This window comes from Lissotriton vulgaris, chromosome 6 (assembly GCF_964263255.1).
Source record: "Lissotriton vulgaris chromosome 6, aLisVul1.2, whole genome shotgun sequence".
In the NCBI taxonomy this organism is placed as follows: domain Eukaryota; kingdom Metazoa; phylum Chordata; class Amphibia; order Caudata; family Salamandridae; genus Lissotriton; species Lissotriton vulgaris.
Genome location: NC_141694.1, coordinates 1,162,212,953 through 1,162,233,808, shown reverse-complemented (window position 1 = coordinate 1,162,233,808; position 20,856 = coordinate 1,162,212,953). Strand labels below are relative to the sequence as shown.

General features: G+C 41.9%; 1 protein-coding gene across 1 annotated transcript in view; it reads left to right on the top strand.

The window, feature by feature from the left end:
- Positions 1-20,856, top strand: part of PLG (plasminogen) — a 330,074-nt gene that overhangs the window by 46,831 nt on the left and 262,387 nt on the right. Inside the window, exon 3 of the mRNA XM_086927242.1 lies at positions 14,652-14,758. Coding sequence (XP_086783368.1) covers positions 14,652-14,758 — 107 coding nt within the window. The remainder of the gene's footprint in view (positions 1-14,651; positions 14,759-20,856) is intronic.

Sequence of the window (20,856 nt, the reverse complement as noted above, 5' to 3'; positions counted from 1 at the left end):
GTGAGCTGCAAAGGGATTTGGTCTTGTTATTCAATATAAAACTTAAACATCTTAGTCACGCCTCAATGGTTGAAGAGGGTATAAGGAGCTTTCCAACATGATTTAATAAATCAAACAGGGTTATGCTAATGAAAAGTTAAGAAACAACTAGTTTACCAGGATATCCTGAATCTGGAACTACCGTTCAGCTAATATCAGTACATCTAAAAGCTGGATAGAAACATCCACTGGATCCTGTTCCAGAAAAAGAATAATTTGAGTGGGAGTCTATTTCCCATATATTTTAATATCACACGTCTGGTTGGCCTATCTTTGATAGATGCATCTATTACACTTTGCACACTTTGGAGGCAATCGACTGATTAGTATGTTGTCATAAACTGAGTGATTGATTCAAGAAAGGGTACCCCACCGCATCAATGCTATCTGTATTGATTACTACATATGTCAAATCTTTGTGCAGCACCTGTGAGCTATGACTTTTTTCTAAAGAAATGCACAGTAGGTTCGAGTAGTATCAAACAACTTTACAGTTAAGAAAACACCACAGTAAAAAGCCCAAACCAATGTAGAAGAATGAAGAAAAAATGACATAAAATGTTTAAGATAGGTTAAACGGGAGAGGAGTCGGGAATTTTGGAATAAAAAATATTACAAAGTCCATTATGACCAATAGGGGGTTGAAACTCAATGTTAGTCAATACACATTACGAAAACGGCCACCAGAGAGCCTCTTCCTGATTCGGGAACAGGTTGCTTTTCCAGTTGAAGACAAATGCCCGAGAGGACTCGCCTGACGAAATCCTTGTCACATAGGCCTCATTATGAAAATCTTCATGTCAAAAGTAAGGCCTCTCACCCGGTCCTTTGTTATGCCTTCTCTACTATGTACTCCAGAATGCATATTATTAAAAAAGTGCAGTCGCGACTGGCGCAGGTAAGCGTAGTGGGGCGGTGGAGTGGGGCGGGGAAGTTTACTGATGACAGAATAAGTTGTATTGATTTATTTAATTTGACCTATTCCGTCGTAAGTCGACCCCCCCACCCTGCTCTGCCCCTGCCCCGCCCCACAGTGCTTACCTGCGCCAGACGCCGCTGAAAAAGTGTACTCTGCTTGCCCCACTCCAGTCTTTCTTTCTTTAGAGGTTGGTCTATTGTTTCTTGGTAGGTAACCTTTTTATGCCTCAACAGGATGATAATTATCGCTAGTGGATGGAAGGGAAAGTTAGTCAGTTTATTTTTGCAATGCTTTCAGCCTACCCAAAGTATGATTTTTATAAGTTACCTTCCCAGTGTATGTCTAAAAAATCTACCTTCTAATTTAAACTAGATTTTGGCAAAGTTAAACGTGAAGTTGTGCACCTAATTTTAGAATTTTATGGCCAAAATGGTGAGAACATAATTCTGTTGACAATCAGGCGCTCCAAATAAAAAATACCACTTTACTTACATAGTGACAAATGGGATTTGGGAACTGTTCTTTGTTGGGACATATATTTACTTTTATAAATTAAGCATTACATTTAAAAAAGTGTATTTCAATTAAAAATAACCTTAACAACACACTTCATAAGCATTGCATAAGGTACCACATTCACACAAGGTTTTCAAACAGTATAATTACATCATAGAATATACAATCAATGATACAAACAAAATTCACTTTCATACATTGGTCTCCCGATTCTAGTCATGACATTTGCTTTTAAAATTCTTGAAATTGCTAGAGTGATTAAGGAGAATTCTTCAAAAGCAGATGATTAATTTTGGTCTACAAATATAATAAGCCAATGTCAGTAAGACTGGTTTTTGATATTTCCTCTTAGGGACATAGTGAAACCTACAAAAAAAGAAAAAGTGAAACACACCTGAAATAAAATGTCATTACCATGGCAAATTATACCCAGTTCCTCCACTTGTCTGCACTTGCTTAACATTTCAGGCTTTAGGCCAAGTATCAGCCAGACAAGCATATTTATTCAGGGGGGTTAGTGAGCTAATACAAACACTGATCCAGCCCTATAAGAGTTTTATTAAGTGTAAGAGCCATTACAAATGATTTATATAACCCCATTTCCATATCCCCCTCATAAAATGGCAGTTATAAAATAGGAATATTTGTTTAGGATCCCATAAATATCTCTGGACATATTTACCAATCGTACACGCAAGGCAGGGCAGCAAGGGAAGTTGCTCTGCTGGGTTCCGTGAAAGGGAGGGAGCAAAAATCCTCTAACTTCCGAATTATGGAGCATTTCTGCTGTCTCCTTACACTGGTGCATCGTGTGCAGATTGTTGTTTTAAAGAAAGGGACACCTTCTTGCAGAAAAGCAATCTTTAATGGTATATTACTCTTTCTATGTGTGATGCAGAATGCACTATTAATAGAAAGAGGAAGTAACAAGAAGAAATAAAGATATCTTTCCTTGTTACACCTCACTTGGGAAGTCGAAGCAATTTGAGCTGTTCCCAGGTATACTAGCTTTAGTAAATCTGGGAATGCACCAAAATCCATATCCAGAGGCAGTGTTGCGCAATGCAGCACAAGGAGCTGCATTGTGTTACTTTTTCTTTACAAAGCCACACAAGGCAGCACAAATTACCCCTTATGTAGCTTACTAAATCCCACTTAAGAATTTGGGTTGCCTTCCATCGACATGCGTCACTTATGGACAATTCAAGACCTAAGTAAATCTGGCCTCTAATTGTTTCTAACACTGTTCTAGTACATTTTAGCCATGGAATAACATTGGGTACATTTATGGATAGTACTGCTGACATAGTTGATCTTGAAGGGTTGGAAAAAACGATTAGATCACACTGAACCCCACAGGAATGCTACAGGTATTAAGACACTGCTACAAGAAGACCATTTAGATGTGCTGTTCATCACGGAAATGTGTCTCAATGACAGCTCCATCCCTGACATCTTAATTACCCTCCCTGCGGGTTTCCAGATACACAGACAAGATTGTGTAGGAAAAGTAAGGGATGGGATTACTATTATATTAAAAGAGGAGTTCTAATGCATCACATCCCCTCTACCACGCCCGGAGTGTGAAAGTCTTTAATTTGACATTACACTATGAATGAAATAATTATATACATTGTTTTACTGAACTTATGAAATATGTTCATTTTAAAACATGAAATTTTATCTATATTTTTTATTCTTTATACCTAATTAGAATTGTATGTATTTTATCATTGTATTTTATTGTTTTTGATGATCTGTATCTTGTGTCTTTTTGTGATTTTTATTAATCGAATAAAAGTGATTGACTGACTGACATTACACTCTCTTCTACTTGCACCTTTCTTGGAGCACCTATCTACATACCGCTGGGCGCAAGCATACACATTTTGGAGGCCCTACCAGACTCTTTAGCCAGTCTAGCTATGAGGAAACCTCAATTCATTATCCTAGGGGATTTCAATCTACACATTGATGCACATGATACCCCCACCATTAAAAGACTTTTGCAAGACCTGTAGGCACTGCCACTAACTCAACACATATTTACTCCCACACATGAGAAAGGCACACATTTGACCCTATATTTCCAAATGATCCTAAGATTCTGGTATCCCCATCCCCATGTCAGATTATTGCCTCATTCCTTTTATGTTACCCAAACCATGCAGGCAGAAGAATGCTAAGGTCCAGTCTATTCTAACAAGGAGCTGGTCAAAGTTTGTTCCTGAAGCATGAATTATAACCAAGAAGCCACAACGCCAAATCTAAAGGGCAATCTAGAGGAGGGGTACCAGCAATGGGAGAACTAGATTGCACAATCACTGGATGTGTGTATCCCAACAAAGGGAACCAGTGTGAAACCACATACTAAAAATGCCCCCTGGGTCAATAACCACCTAATCTCCCTAGGAAAAGAATGTAAGAAACTTGAGAGGGCATGGAGGAGGGAGTATAAGCCATCCCTCAAAACAGAATATAAAAATATTATCAGGATCTACCATAATGAAATGAAGACCTATCCTGACATAGAATGTTCTCAGTCTGGTGAGTTCCACGAAATCTGGCTCTCCCACTGATAGCTGTCCCTCACACATCCTTTGTGAGATCTTCTCGGTCTGTACCGACTCACCTCTTACCCTCCTTAACAAATCACTGGCTTTGGGCATCGTCCCTAATCTTTTTAACCCCTTCGCTGTGGCGGCTATTCCGCCGCAGCGCTAAGGGGGCGGGGCGGCCGCGCGGCGGCCGCATGCTGGTGACGGAACCACTCCGCCACCAGCCTCGGTTGGGCTGTGCTGATGATGGAGCGGTTCCGTCATGGCCCGCCCCGCTCAATAGAACGTTCAGCGCAGGCGCGAAATTCGCGCCGCGCATGAGCGGCGAGCAGGGCATGACGGAACCGCTCCGTTATCAGCACAGCGCACCCGCAGCTGATGACGGAGCGGTTCCGTCATCAGCGTGCAAGGTGTTAAATCAGCTAAGATTGTTCCTGTTCTGAAAAAGGTGGGGGCTGATCTGACTATCCCGTCACATTTTCGATCTATCTCCCTGCTTCCCTTTTTAGGCAAAGTTTTGGAGAGATATGTCACTCATTGCCTTAGTTCCTTCATTGAGGCCTCCGATTACGTTGATCCCTATCAGGCTGGTTTCCGTCCTACTCATTCTACGGAATCAGTTATCCTCTCAGTTTTGGATGAACTGAGAGTTAGTGCTGACCATGGATCCACTCAGGCCCTTGTACTTCTCGATCTATCGGCTGCCTTCGACACGGTCGACCATTATCTTTTGGTTGACCGTGTCCAACGTGCTGGCATCTCGGATGTGGCCTTAAGTTGGGTGTCCTCTTTCTTCTACTTCTTGAACAGTAACCTGTGGTGCCCTCCAAGGCTCTGCTCTTTCCCCTCTTCTTTTCAATCTTTATATTTTTCCCCTAATTTTTGCTTTACGTCACCGGGAGGTCACAGTGTTTAACTACGCTGCTGACCTTCAACTCATATTCACCTTTTCTTCTTCTCCTGATTCTATTTCCCATTTCCAGAACACTATGATTTTTATCCAGGACTGGATGAGCACAAACCATCTTAAGTTAAATCCTGACAAAACGGAACTAGTCCTGATCGGAGGCTCGCCCAAAATCTGGTCTTCTAATTTCTGGTCTTCTTCTCTTGGACCTGCCCCCACTCCCGCTAAGTCTGTGAAAAGTCTGGGCATTAAAATCAGTGACGACCTTTCTATGCATACCCAGATTAGTATGATCGTCTCTTCCTGCTTTTTATGTCTCCGCACTATCCGTAAGGTTTCCCGGTTCTTTACCACTGATGCTCTTAAGTTTATCCTCCTTACCCTTGTCATCTCTCGGGTCGATTATGCTAATTCTCTTTATATCGGTATCCCTGCTTATGAACTACGCCGACTACAGCTTAGTCAAAATCAGGCAGCTAGGCTGATTTATAGTGGGTCTAGATTCCATCATGCTCTTCCGCTTCTGAGGCAACTGCATTGGCTACCGGTTGCCCATAGATGCCTATTTAAAACTAGGGTGTCTTATTTTTAAATCATTAGTGGGCTTAGCTCCCTCCTATGTAGCATCTAGGCTCACAACCTACACTCCCTCTAGAAATGTATGGTCCTCCTCCAAGAACCTTCTGGTTGTTCCACGCTTTGCTAGGAAGAAACATGGGGGGTTGAGTTTTTCCTTTCAGGCCCCTCGATTTTGGAACTCTCTTCCTGATAATCTTCGATCTTCCCAATCATACTTGGAGTTCCGCAAAGATCTGAAGACCTGGCTATTCATTAGAGCTTTTGAGGCCTAATTGCTGCCCTGTTCTGCTGCCGGACTGCATTAGCGCCATGAAACCTTTTTGGTATACGTGTGCTTTATAAATTCCCCCAACTTCAACTTCAACTTCACTCTGCTTGGAGTCACGGAGTCCAGCTCGCCTGACTTGGCTCCGAGCTCCTCATAGAAAAATAAAATGATAATAATGTTATGTTGTTATCATTTTATTTGTATTTTGTGCACTGCTGAATTAGCAGTATGGCGACGCTTATCCGCCTTAGTGAAGGAGCCGCAACTGGAATACCAATTGTGTGAATTATGCACCCTACATGCGGCATTACCACATAGGCCGGCAAAGGCCGTAACTATCGCCACAGTGATTTTACCAGGTTTGTTAAAACAACAGCAACAAAAAATGTGCGCCTTGTAATGAGTCTTATGGAGCATCAGCATTGTCCAAGTCAGCTAAAAAAAAAACATTATATATCCCAGGTTTCTTGCTGTTTTCTGTTCTTGTGCTCTCCTTCTAACGTACTCCTTATTCTTACTTATGACCTGACAAGAATATCTTGTTCAGTGCACTATCCTTCTGGATCACATGAGAGTTAACTAGAACACTTTTTAGAACAGGGACGTAACTATTAAGAGTGATCCAGGTACAGTGTTACCAGGGCTCAGTAGTGTTAGGGGCCCAGCATAGTCCAATTATCGCTTTATTCTATTACCCAACGAACGGGTCGTCCATTTTCTTTCCTTGCACCAGGGCCTATGAAACTATTGTTACGACATTACTCTTAAAGTATTTTTTCAGGATATACAGAACAATAAACCGAGTCCTTTACATTCTTACTACTAATTCGGGAAACTCACGTTTTTCTTAGGCGTGCGACATTTAAATTACACCAGAGGGCGCCAAACACCGCTTTGAGGAATTTGTTGCTCGCTATTAACAAAACTTAACTCGTTGAAGTCACGCACACAATACTATATTGTTAGTGACAACACAAAATAGGACACACCTACAACCAGGGCACAGTCCCTGAAAGACAGAAGTGGGGAACTAATCAAGTTAGGCAGTATGCGCGTGATATCACGTAGCGTGACTTTGCAGGCGGCATCACAACGCATGACCTCAAAGGCAGTGGCATCACATGAAGACCTTACACATATGTTTAGCAAGTTTATCATGAGTACATTTGAGCGTGTTACAATATTTAACAAATTAGATTTTGTTTGGAAGTTCTGCCAACGCAACCCCGATGCAACATCTGGGTCTCAACAGATACATTTATTTTTCAAAACTCTGCCACGAAGAAATTGGTAATAATGAGAAACGTGGTAGTAAATCTATTCTGCTTAATTGGTTTCAAAGTCTGCCTTTAAAAGAATCTTATTGGGTTGAAGCACCTGCTAAACAGACTTTGTGTGTTTGGTAAATCTCATGGAATTATAGTAATGGCAAAATAACTCTGGAGGTTATTGCACTTTCTGGTAGGATTTGTGTTTTGTATAGTCCCAATTTTGAATCAGAGTAGAATAGAGGGTTAATATGTCACCTGCAAAGCACATCATGTGACAGATAACAGATTTGTATTTTATGTAAAATGGGTAAGTGGGTTTCTGCTTTCAACACTGACAGCAGTTCAGAAATTGTAATCCTTCTAATATAACACAGTAAGCCATGAAGGACACGTGACTCCCACACTTTGCAACCCTCATTGCCTTATGTAATATAACCTGTACACAGCCACGGCCGGTAGTAGGTGTAACTGCAGGGCGGTGACGTGGGGAGGGGCAGGGTGGGGGTAGTAATGTATGGATTATAGACTTTAACAGGTAAGTAAATATATAAATAAATAAAACAAATTTCGTTGTGTGCACTGCATCACCAAATGCGATGCAGTGCGCGCAACAAAATTTGTTTTATTTATTTATATGTTTACTTAGCTGTTACCCCTCCCCTGATGGTGACGGAACTGCTCCGTCATCAGCCGCGGTCGCGCTGCGCTCATGACGTAGCGGTTCCGTCACGGCCCGCTCGGCACACCTGCGCCGCGCGGATGCCGTGCCTGCACTGAGGGTTCTATTGAGTGGGCGGGGCCGTGACGGAACCGCTCCGTCATGAGCACAGCGCAACCGCAGCTGGTGACGGAGCAGTTCCGTCACCAGCATGCGCCCGCCGCGCGAAATAGCCGCCGCAATGAAGGGGTTAAAGTCCGTAATCCATACATTACAACCCCCCACCCTGCCACTCCCCCTCCCTACGTCACTGCCCTGCAGGTACACCTATTACCGGCCGTGGCTGCCTGTACATTGATTTACACACATATGATTTATTGTCAATGTATAATGTGTACCTGTGATATGAAGCTCTCAGGCACTATAGATTGGCATGATTCGTGCTGTAAAAGAAATAAAACAGAACAATATCTTTAAAATTGTTATTAGTTCAAATACTGGAACAGACCAACACACCTGACATTGTTAGAGTGCATGCATCTATTTAACATTCAGGGACTGAACAATGTCAAAACCACGCCTCTCTTAAGTACCTGTGAAGTATCAACAAGCTGTGAGCCTTTGTTTCCCCTCCAGTCCATTTGCAGCTAGGTACCATATAGCTCCCAGCCAGGATACTCAATGAAAAGGAGGCCTGATGGCCCCTCAGGTTCAGCCTTTTGTTTTGGGCTCAGCTGGAATTTTAAAACAACAAAGTCCCCTCACCTGCAATGAAGCAGACTATGTGAAGACGCTGGTGAATGTGGCCTGGTGGCTGAAAATTACATTGGGATGTGTTCAGAATATTTATGTGGGGCCCAAGTTTTTGGCATGGGAGACAGTGTCCACCTTGTGAAAAAAGTGGGCAGATGCCATCTACCCTCATGCACCCTCGCCTTGTGCCCTGCCTACAACCATTGAGAGACTTTATTTTTTACGCAAATTTTGTTCCTGCTGACATTTTTTATCATAATGTATGTTGGTAGAGTTCACTATCATCTTTCATCCAATGCGCTCATGAAGTTTTAACTATTTGAACCCATCTTTCTGCTGAGGCTTTTACCCGGGGCTGAGATCATTTTTTCGATTGTTAGGGACACTTTTCACCAAAGTTAACCAGGCCAGATTTCGTTACTTTGCCCCCCATATGCCTGTAATTTTAAAGGCACACAGCATCTGTGGATTCCTCTGAAGGGAACCGAGAAATAAGCTAAAACATAGCAATTTTTGTTTTAAATGGAAAAAAAAGTGCTTTGCAAAAAATCATGTTTTTTTCTAATCTTTTTTTAATCGCACCAACAAAAGGTTTGCTATGCTATTATTACCATCTTCCCAGCTTTTAGGTGCAAACAGTTGTAAAAAAAACACACCGTTTTTGCCTTTGTTCAAGAGATAGTCAAATGTCTCCTACTTTTTTGTGGTTTCTACCTTTTGCAGTTTGTAGTGGACACCAGTGTGAAACCCATCAATGAAAAAGAGACAAAATTCTGAATTCAATAAGGGGTGATTCATATAGATAGGTCATGGTTTTCTCCAATAAACTAATAGTTGAAATAAAAAATCATGAAAATATGTAAGAAAAACTAAACTAGCAATTGGTAACAATGTAATCATCTGTAATTGTTTGCCTCAATTGTCAATTTGCAAAAATAATATGTTGTTATGCACAGCACATCGTTTTGGGTGCAGTTATATATATTGTTTATTGGTTTTTCAAAAACAGGTGTTACCCAGAGCCAACAACTGACCTGTAGTCTATAATGATATTTACTTGTGTACCGACCATGCAGCAATTCATATGGTAAAATATAATGAATAAAAAATGGGTATTGTAGGAAGCCTAGGTTTTTTTTTTCCATAGATACTGATTTTAGAAAGAGTGGCTGCTTGTAAACATCTAAATATGGGGTCACCAACACTGTCATGAAATTCCGAGATCAGTTATGTCTTTCTTGCACAATGGATTGCACTTAGAAGTGAAAAATTGAAAGAAATTCAATTGATAATAACAAATGTGCTAGTATTCTGTATTACAAGACCTCTCTCGATAAAAATTGTACTCCAATTGAGTGGCTTGGTCTAGAGCAAATAACACAACAGAACCCAAAATGCAATGAGGCAACATCTTATTTTTGGGAAACGTACTTTGTAACAAAGGCTTTATCGCAAAAGCTTTTAGAATGAAAGCAGCATCACAACGGGGTCATTAGTACGCCCGTCTTTATGCCGAATCAGTCACTAGAACGAAGCTGGGGGTTTTACGCTAAGGTAATGGGCGGGTTTAGGTTAAGGAAAGGGGTGGGTTTAGGTTAAGGGAAGGGGCGGGTTTAGGTTAAGGGAAGGGGCGGGTTTAGGTTAAGGGACAGGGCGGGTTTAAGTTAAGGGAAGGGTCGGATTTAAGTTAAGGGAAGTAGTGGATTTTGGCTAAGTGAAGGGGCAGTTTTAGGTTAAGGGGAGAAGTGGTTTTAGATTGTGGGGGGGGGCGGGTTTAGGTTAAGGGAAGGAGTGGGTCTAGGTTAAGGGAAGGGGTGTTTTCAGGTAAAGACAAGGGACGGTTTTAGCTTAAGAGAAGGGACGGATTTAGGCCAAGGAAAGGGGCAGTTTTAGGTTAAGGGGAGGGGGGGTACTTAGAGCTAAGGGAAGGGGCAGTTTTAAGGCAAAGGGTGTAGGGGTGGTTTTAGGTTAAGGGGAGGGGTGGTTTAGGGCTAAGGGAAGGGGCAGTTTTAGGGCAAAGGAAGTGGGGGGTTTAGGGTAAGGGTATGAGGGAGTTTAAAGGTAAGGGTGTAGTGCAATTGCCCAAAACACCCAGCACGATTCCTGTGGCACAGTGGCACACATGGAGCAGAAGCGACTAGCACCTTCCCTGCGTCAGACAGCGGCTGAGGCCAGGACGACGGAGTGTTCAGGAGTTGGCAGCTCAACCAGACCTACCTGCAACACCTGTAGACAACGGTGAGATTGGGGCATTGATTGCTATTCTTAGTTAGGTAGCACACTATGTGCCATTGTACTGATTTACTTTGTTCAAGAAACTGGTGTGATAATTATAGCTTCAAACACACGCTTTAGTTACTAGAGCCTTTGGCCTAATGGCTTCGCTAAACCGTCATACATCCCTTATTCTCACCATTAACCTATTTTGGTGATGTGGGTAGCTGCGGTATTTAGGCCCAAACTCGGTTGTCACCTAGGGATACTTACTATACCCAGACATTTTTTTAAATAAAAACACCCAGGGGAGTCCATGGTGGTGTGAGGTACTTGGACTCAAATACGTTTTCTTATTCCCAATCTTGCTTTCTAAAGGTATCCCATTGCCGGTCTCCAACTATTACTAGTTGACATACAAAATGAGTAGGGGCCTGCACCGTTTTCCCCTGCCACCACTTTGCCTTAGCCCCGGCCTATCGCTAAAAATTCAATATAGCATTGGGGACGCTTTGACTATAAGTCCTAGGGTGCAATTGGACTCATTATCCCTACTGTTTGATTCATTTTTATTTGTCTTAAAAACTAATAACAAGATTGGCAGAGCTCTTGGTATAGCGTGTTTTTGGAGAAGCTACAAACTTTTTATAACCCCATAACCGGAAGTGTCTATTGGATATAACAATATATTGCTTTTGTAAATCGAATATGTCGCAAACCGTGTTTTTTACCTACTCATTTTCATTCTTTTTTCATTTTGATGACTAGTTTCATCAGACAAACCTTGAGGGATCTACACAAGCGACCTCTTCCTGAATTCAGAATTGTATCTACTTTTCAGAAAAGTATATATTTCTGAAATCACCCATAGGTGTCACCCTGTTTCCACCACAAACTGCAAGTAGGTTGAAACCACAAAAATTGGGAATAATGGACTACCTCTTACGAAAGTCAAAAAACAGTGGTTTTTTATACATCTCTGCTTGTTCATAAAACTGAGAAGATGTTGATCAGAGCATAGCAAACTTTTAATTGATACTGGTTTTAGAAAAAAGAAACATATGCTTTATTGCACAGCCCACGTTTCCCCCCCAAAAAAACTAATTTTGCAATATTTTGATTATGTTCATTGTTATCTCCAGGGGAATTTATCGACCCTGGGTACCTTTCAAATTCTTAGGGTGCTACAAAAAAGGATACAAATTTGTCATGGATTACGCTTGTGGAAAAAAAGTTTAAGTGTAACATATTTCAAAACTCCTACAAAGGGTTTACTACCAGGGGAGGAAAGGCAACCAAGAGGATAAGCAAAATACAAACTGAAGCTGAACATTCCCATCCTTTTTACATTGTAGCAATTGTGTTATGCTGTACCTGTACCCACAACTTCCCACCTCCACCTTTGCGCTATGCCTTCAACAAAGTCAGATGTTTTTCCACAAGTTCTGGTATATTACACACAATTCCTTAACTCTTCAAGACAGGTTCCCAAGATTCCAGTTCACTTCATTCAGTTTCAGGATTGTCGCCACAATGCAGCTTCCATGTTCATAGTAAATGTCTGGTACTAACCGGTCAGCTTGAATTTTACCAGGCATGTAAATGGGCTTTCCAACCTCAGAAGGAATGTTTCACATGGGCCAAAACACTTCAGAGGCATGGCTGCTACCCCTTTTAGCCATTTGAGTCTACAGGAAACGCGTGCCATCAGTCCTCAGAAGACCACTCTCTTGATTATATATAGTATTCATTCAGAAATTCCTCAGTGGCATAGGATGATAGGAGTTCTCTCATCTTCAAATACAGGCAGGCTTTCTTGTTGGATTGGAAAAGAAGGGTGTTTAAGATGGGTATTTTAAAGGGTAAAGGATTGGTGATAAGGGTTGATGAATCCTCCTAATATTCTTAGACTTCCCACTCCAAATATTTCAGCTAATGTGATGCAGTGCATGTCCCAAGTATATTCTTTGTCTTCTCACAACTATCCAAGAATTCTATACAACAAAAAACATTTAAATTGAGAATCTTGTCCCCCTCGTACATTTCAGCCCCACCACTGGTACTTGATTTTCTTACAGTGGTGCAGTGGCATTGCATTTTTACAAGGCCCAAAAAATGATACACCTACCTTTGAACATGTTGATATGTAAAGTAGTGCTGTAAGTCCAAAACATTGTGGCCCAAATTTACCAGGTTTGCGTTACTTTTTTAACAAAAATCAGGCGCAAAGTTTAGTGGTTGTATTTATAATCCAGCGCATTTGCCAAAGTAATGCAATGCCTCCAAGCACGCTCCCTAGCTTTAATTTGCGTCAAGGGGTGTGCTCCATGGGTGGTGATGGGGCATTCCCATGTAACTACCCATGGGTTTTGACACAGACACAAATACCTATCTAGAAAGAATTGTAGATAGGGATTTGCATTAAAATCCTGCTCCTCCTTGAGACAGCCGTAACAAGGAGAAATGTTTCAATTTCTCCTTCTTTTTCTCTCTTTGCATGTGTGCAGCATTCTGCAGCACACAAAGTTGGGAAGCGCCTTGAAGCATAGTTTTTGCATTGGAAGGGATCCCTTCCTGTGCAAGAAACGAAGCTCACCACAGCTCAGAAACCTTTGCATTATGGCACAAGGGTATCTGCATTGCCGCATGGCAGCCATAACTGTGAACTATCTTACTAAGATATATTGCAATTTTGCTCTCTACCTTTTACTCAAAGCAGTGTAGCATCTTTATTTGTTTCACTGAGCTGCATATTTTTTCTAGTAAATATGGGCCTTTGTGTTTCAATCAAGCTATGATCTCTGGACTATATGTTGTTGAGGATACATTTTTCATTCAAGAAACAATGGCTGATACACAAGACAGTGCAGAAATAGATTTCGACAAGAGTCTGACAGCTAGATTCATGAAAGGAAATTGCGCTCGCAAAGGGGCAGATTCTGAGAATCTGGCCCTTTGCGAGTGCAATTTTTGCATTTGGGATTCATCATCCCAAATGCAAAAATCGCTATTTGCGAAATTGCATATTTGCGAGGAATTGCATTTAAGGAATCTCTATTAGATATTCCTTAAATGCAATTCATTAACCAATTTTAAATTGCGAATTCGCAATATTTGGCCGCTATTTACCACGAAGTCTGACTTCGTGGTAAATAGCGAGAAAAGTAGAAAAATGCACTTTAGTGCATTTTTCTCTGTTGCATGTTACACACACACACATGTCCTTTGGACATGTGTGTGCGCAACACCTGTGTAAATTTGCATTTCAGGGGTGCTACAGGGTGTCCTTTGGACTCCCCTGGCACCCTTGAAATCGCTATCCTATTTGCCATTAGCAAATTGCTAATCGCAAATAAGGAATCCTCCCCATTCATTCGTATGGGCCTTTAGGCATCGCAATTTATTTAGCGATTCCTACATGAATCCCGTTTTGCAAGTCCTTAGTAGCGATTCCTTAATAATCGCTATTAAGGACTCGCAAAACAGCTCTTTGATGAATCTAGCTGTGAATCCTTCACAAAAAATGTGGTAATCTCAGAGGAAGAAAGCAGTATGAAAGGCCTTCATGTAAAAAGATTTCTGTAGGAGACTGAGAATATTCATGGCGGATAACTGTGAAATTTGCAGCAGCTATCTGAGAAAAACAAAAGCAGCTTTTGAAATTTTACTTGACGTTTGAAATGACTTAATATTTGGTGGCTACTGTGTTACCCCTACAAGAACAAAGCTGTCAGAAAATTAGCTGGATTAGATTGGATTTTTTTCTGTGTCTCTTATATTAAACTTCATTGTTTACATTGTATTTACTCTTTTATATACTCTTATGTACTTATCGACAAGATACGCTTACAATAAAAGTGATAACTTTTTATATAATGACTTCAGTAAATATATCAATCAAATGAGACAAGATAATGCAGAAAATCCAAAACAAAGCAAAAATAAAACGCTCTATCATTTTTTATCCAGGTCGTTTGTGTACAGCAGTAAAGATCAACAGTGTGTTACATCAGCAGATAATCAAAAGACTGCGACAGTCTACAGAAGAACAGATGCAGTTCTTTATGAGAAAATAGGTGGGTACCATGTTCAAATTACCAGCAGCATTTCTTTACAGTACCTCACCAGACCAAAGAAAGAGATGCAAAATGCCTGTGATTCTTCTAAACTCTCAATAAATGTTTGAATTACTGCTGGTTTAAAGAGAATTAAATGTACAACTGATTTGGCATAAACCATGAAATAACATCGGGAAAAGAAGAAATATGAGGCTTATTTACAAGGCCCTAGCACCACCGGTATGTCACTTTTTGTGATGAGCCGGTGGCACAACCTGCTGCACCATATTTACGAGGACACATAAAGCCACCCTGTGTGGCTTTTCGTGTCCTTTTAAATATGGCTCCTTAACACGCAACACTTTGCGTGAAAGGGGTGTGCCGTGGGTGTTCCCACGGAACACCCATGGCTTCTGCCACATTTCCGGATTTACCAGAAATCGTAAACATGGAAATGCATCAGAAAGCTATGCCCCGCCAAGGGAGGCGTAGGGAGGCGCAACAAGGAGAAATGTTGTCATTTCTCCTCGTTTTTCCCCTCTTTTTATGCGTGCTGCATTTTTCAGCACACATAGGACGAGGAAATCAGCTCTTGTGATTGTTTTTGTGCAGGAAGGTGTCCCTTCCTTTACAAAACCAATCCTCCCCTTGACGCAGGCAAACTTGCACTATGGCAGCTAATTGTGCGCCAGCGTAGGGAGAGCAAAGGGATCCGTCATATTGTTGTAGACAATAACGCAACACAGGGTGGCATAGCCAAATGGCTTTCAGCTCGCACTGCATTAATTCTTTGTAAATAAGGCCCTATGTATTTTGTACCGAATAGCACTTGTTACAACGCACGCGTTTTCTACGCATGCCATTACAGCCCAAGTCGTTACAACGACTTGCTGGAGGGGGGCACTGGAGTTTGGAATAGTATAACTTACTATTCCAACTCCAGTTTTGCAACAGTAGGGAAGGTATTGAATTTTAAATCCAACACCTTCTGCCCCCTACAGCAAGTCGTTGTAACAACTTGCATTGTAATGACATGCAATGTAACAAGGCTTCGTTGTAACGACTTGCGTTGTAATTGTATGCGATGTATCGCATGCTTTGCAAACAATGTTTCCAATTTATACTGTGTTGGAATTATATTTAAATATGGATATTTTTATGGTGTAATCAAAGACCATTGCCACAGTTTACAATTTAGCACAATATGAGTGACATTAGCGTGTAATTTAACACGTAATTCACAAATCAACAAGTACCAGAGGTCTGATTAACTTTTGCAACATCCCAAAATGCATTGCATGCGTTATGCAGAATGGTAATTAACTTTCATCCATTTTTACCAAAAACATTTTCTACTTTCAGTTCTGCAAATAATCCAGCAGGCTGTGGTTTATTTTGCAAATTCAACAAATATGTAGTTCCCGAAAAAATGCATCAGTTGTCCAAATGAATATTTGTAGATGCCCTGAATGTAAGCAAATAGTCTCCGTTCTAAAGACACCGTGGCCTGTTCGAAATGGAAAACAGCGCTAAAGGCATCATTTAGTTTGATGGACTGGAACCTCTGCCATAAATTCGTTACAAACACACCCAGGCAAACTTGTGGTACCCCACCGCATTTATAACTGGTTGAACCTCCAGGTTTCCAATGGGCAAGCCTTAGCTGCTCTGCCATTAAAACTTCTTGATATGGTGACCCATGTGCGACAGGGTCATTTATGTCGCAGTGGTGGTAGTCATGGGCAGTTTCGGGCAGGACTTCCCTGGCTCTACCCAGTGAGGTATGGAAGACCCAGGCGGGGAACAGAAAATGTGGATCCAGGTGCGGGTAGGAAGTTCCTCACACGTCTGGGCCATTTTATTTTACTTCTATCTCTATTTTGTTTGTAAAAAACGAAAAATAATATTCTGAGTGGGATGAAACAACAGAGCATTCACCTTTTACGGAAATGCGTCACCCATTTTGGTGAAGGCACTTTCCACAATAATATCTCCATCAGGCATGCAGGGATCTCTACGTGCAATGGGTGGGTCTCTGCCTGCAGATAGAGGGAAAGGTTCCTTTCTGCCTGGCAAGCTGGCGAGCCATTCACTGAGTCCGAGAAGAGAGAACAGTCATGGGAGTTGCATGAAAAGTCTGCAATCTAGGGACATCAGAGATAAATCCAGAATATGTACTTCCATTGGCAAACGGTATAAATCCATTGTTTAAAATCATATTTTACCTTAAAATACCTCCAGATATCATTATTTCTGACATGATATTTGCACATTAAAAACAGAAGGTAGTCGTTAAAGGTTCTGTTTGCAACCGCTAAAGCAGAGAATTAAAAGACAACAGTGAAATGGTGAGACCTACAACTTTTTCAAAACTAGTTACCAATGGTGATCTCATGATTTACTTCTTACCAACACTTGGGCCAGTGAGAGATCTTTGAGGGGCTTTGGGCAAATTATAGGTGTGGGGCCCTGACCCAAACACCGTGGTTTCAATCCCAGTTTCCCAGCTTGATCAAACTGTGCGACTATAGGGAATTACCTTTCTTCTCGGTGCCTTCTTACCTGTGATCATCGTATCTGAGACCACCTTGAAATAGTTAAGTTCAGGAAGTGCTGCACAAAAACCTGTCTCGTGCTTGGTTTAATAGACAATAATGTTCTTACATCTATAACAACAAATGATTATATATGGGAGGCACAAGACAAGTGCCTTGATTGTAAATGTAAATGTGGCGTATTTGTATAGCGCGAACAGTGACCCGGAGGCATCCCGGCGCTTGTACTCCTACCACAAGGGAACCCCTCCTGGATTTTCCTTGTGGGGTGTCCAATCCTGGGCATCCCATGGTGAAACCAGGCATCCCTTGTGCATCGGGGGCCTTTGTGGAGACTAAGCAAGCTATTGCCCAGAGTTGCAGCGTGGGACCCAAGCTTAGACTCGGCACTGGGACCCAAGCTTAGACTCGGCACTGAGGCGAGAATATCCGGTCAGTGGAATTTAAGCCCGAAACCCGCCGAGGCGGGAATCGAACCCTGGTCCCTGGCCAGCGTTCTGCATCAAGGTCTGCCGCTCTAAGCATTGAGCCACACTCCTCCACCTGATTCTTGAGATATTTAAGCAATTGTTAGGACAGAATGGTGTGGTTCACTAATCCTAATAAATGCCACTCAGTGCAGTGGTATTAGCTTAAGTTAAACTAACTAAATTATATATGTCCTCTGTAATTATCCTTTTAATTGTATATAGATTTTAACCTTTTTTAAGATGAAATGGATGTAATACTTTGTACATCGGTTTTCTGTTTAGTAATATTTGTACTTTTATGATATGAATATATCGAATAAAGTATTACAACATATATGTTTTAACAGTTTTTACCTCAGTTATAAATAATCTGTCAGTCAGCAACAGGATGGGAGGTCCAGGCTGAGCTATTAGCTGTCTGCCGCAACCTTCGCTGTACTGCTCTACCTGAGAGGATGCAACGCAGTTGGGGTCGAGAGGATTATGGGACCTGGCCATCACAAATTTACTACCACTACTTTTTTGGTTCTAGTAGAGAAGCAGGGCATCCTTGGGTGTTGGGCATGTGGTACATGATCTCACACCTTGTGTGCACCCTTCGCCTACACCCAATCAGCTGTGAGCCTGGCTTGTCAGATTGGGCACAGAGTGGGTGATGATCACAGTGACCTGTGATGTGAAACATGCCGGGCATGCAGACAGGTTAGTCGATAGTGCATGGTGCATGGCCTCCTCAAGGAGCGCAGCCTGGGAAAAATTGCCCCACTTTTCACGATCCTTCTGATGGTGCAGCCAACACCCAAGCATGTAAATGTAAATGTGTGGGACTTGTAAAGCGCACTGTTGCCCGGGAGCGTCCTGACGCTGAAGACCGGTTGAGAACCCGTCCAGGCTTTCCCTGTGAGATGGTCCCTTCTGGGTATCTCCAATGTGAAACAAGGCATCCCCGGCATCTGTGGGGGGCCGTTGTAGAGATGAGGCAAGCTTAATGCCCAGAGTTGCCGAGTGTGATCCCTGGTTAGAGTAGGCACCGAGGAGAGAATTATCAAGTCCGTTGACCCTGGTCCACGACCCTGCCGCGTCGGGGATTGAACCCTGGTCCCAGGCCGTTTTCTGCTTCCGGGTCTGCCGCCTTTAACCAGTGAGCCACACCACTCCACTGTCACAGCATATCCCTATAATTACACCATTGTTGTAACCCCTCAGTTTAAAATCTATTTGTCTGCGTCTGGCAATTCGTTTGAAATGATAGCACACAATTTAGAGCAGAGATAGAAAAATATTTGTTCATATTCGAAGTTGGTAGAACATTTGGACTACATCAAACAAGTTACATGTGCACCTGCCTCAGACAACATGGACTAATAAATTGTGCATCAATTTGTACTGGTTGTGGAATTTAGACTAAGGTGTGGACTTTCGTGGATAAATCTTTTGTCTGATTGGTAACATTTTCCACATATTTGTTCAGAGCAAAATTGATAGCATAGATCTGCATAGGACTTATGCATTGTGTGGGGAGGCAAGAACTCCTTCTAAATATGAGGGTATTGTGACCCTTTTACGGTATCCTGTTTGTAACAACTGCTTGCAGTCAGGAGGCGGGACATTATTTACTAGCCCCAGAGGGCTCGTGACATGGACGTCATTTAGAGGTCGCCAGGTCACCAGGGGTCACATGTGACCCCTGGCTTTGAGACCCCTGGCTTCAGAGGTGGAAAAATCGGTTCCAGGAACACAGTGGCAGCTCGTCCTTTTGGGCATCGGTTGGGGCTCCACTTTCCTTGTTTTCAGTAAAAAATGTATTACACTAAAAGTGAATAATATTTTATTATTCACTATTACTGTCATAAATAATTGATTACAATTAACTGGAATAGACCGACCAGGCAGCAGAGGTAAGTCAAAAATGCTTTTAAATGTATGCTGTGTGCGTGCTTGCAGGTGAGAGTGTGTTTATGTGAGAGCACGGGTGTGTATGTGTGAAAGTTGTTGTATGTGTAAGCAGGCGTGTGTGAGTGAAAGTAAAGGTTAAATGACATGTGATGTCACTTCCGTTACCCCAGGCATTTTGATGAATTGACGTTATTGCCCTGTGCTTTCACCGCAACATTTATTCATAGACTTAAAAGCAAGCCTGCCCCAGGTATTATTATTGAGGTAGTTAACATAGCTAAACCCAAAATGATTGAGCCGATGTGCTTTCTCTTTCAATCTGTCAGTCATCTAGGATTGGTAAAGAATGATAAAGTACTAAAAAACATTGAAACAGTTCTGACCCTGCATATGTATACAAGGACTGCCACCTTTTTACAGTATTTTATTATTTCAAAACAAATAAAAAAAATATAAAACCCCTAGTGAGATCCTGGCTTTGGCAAAGCTAATGTATCGGCCGTTAAAGGTCAGACCTGTTGGCATTGCCAGTGCTTGTTTTACTTACAACATGTGTGGCCCCGTATGACATTTCTTAACAGGCTTCCCAGCACTTCTTACATGCCTGAAAAACAGGCCTCGGGTTGGAAAGTGGGATGAGACTGAATTGCTAAAGCCTTAAAATGACAGATCCTAAAGATTTCCTGAACTACCATAGCATTTATTTTTTTCACTTTTAAAAAGGATGAAATACATACAACTGAGCTGCCTCATGGCAGATGTTTAAGCTTCTCTGTGAGGGTATTGGTAGAAATACAGGATTCACTAGTAACTCCTATGTGGCTGTGAGTACCCTTGTGCTTGTTCAAGGTTGCTCTAATCCGCAGGGGTCTCCAAACCGGTCCTGGAGGGCCGGATCCATGCCAGATTTTTAAAATTACTACATGTATCTCAATGGATATCCAAAAAATGTGGCATGGATCCGGCCCTCCAGGACCGGTTTGGAGACCTCATGAATCTTAGCCACTGTGTTGTGTAGTTACATCTCATCCAGTGTAGGAATACTCTGCCTCTACACCAGGCCACTCTCGAATCGTACTCCTTCTTACACAAATGCAGAATAGACAGTGCCAATAAAGTTGTGGGAGTGTAAATACACATTGCTTTTGTCAACCAGGGCGTTACACAATTTTGCAATGTTGGTTAGTGAGCAGTT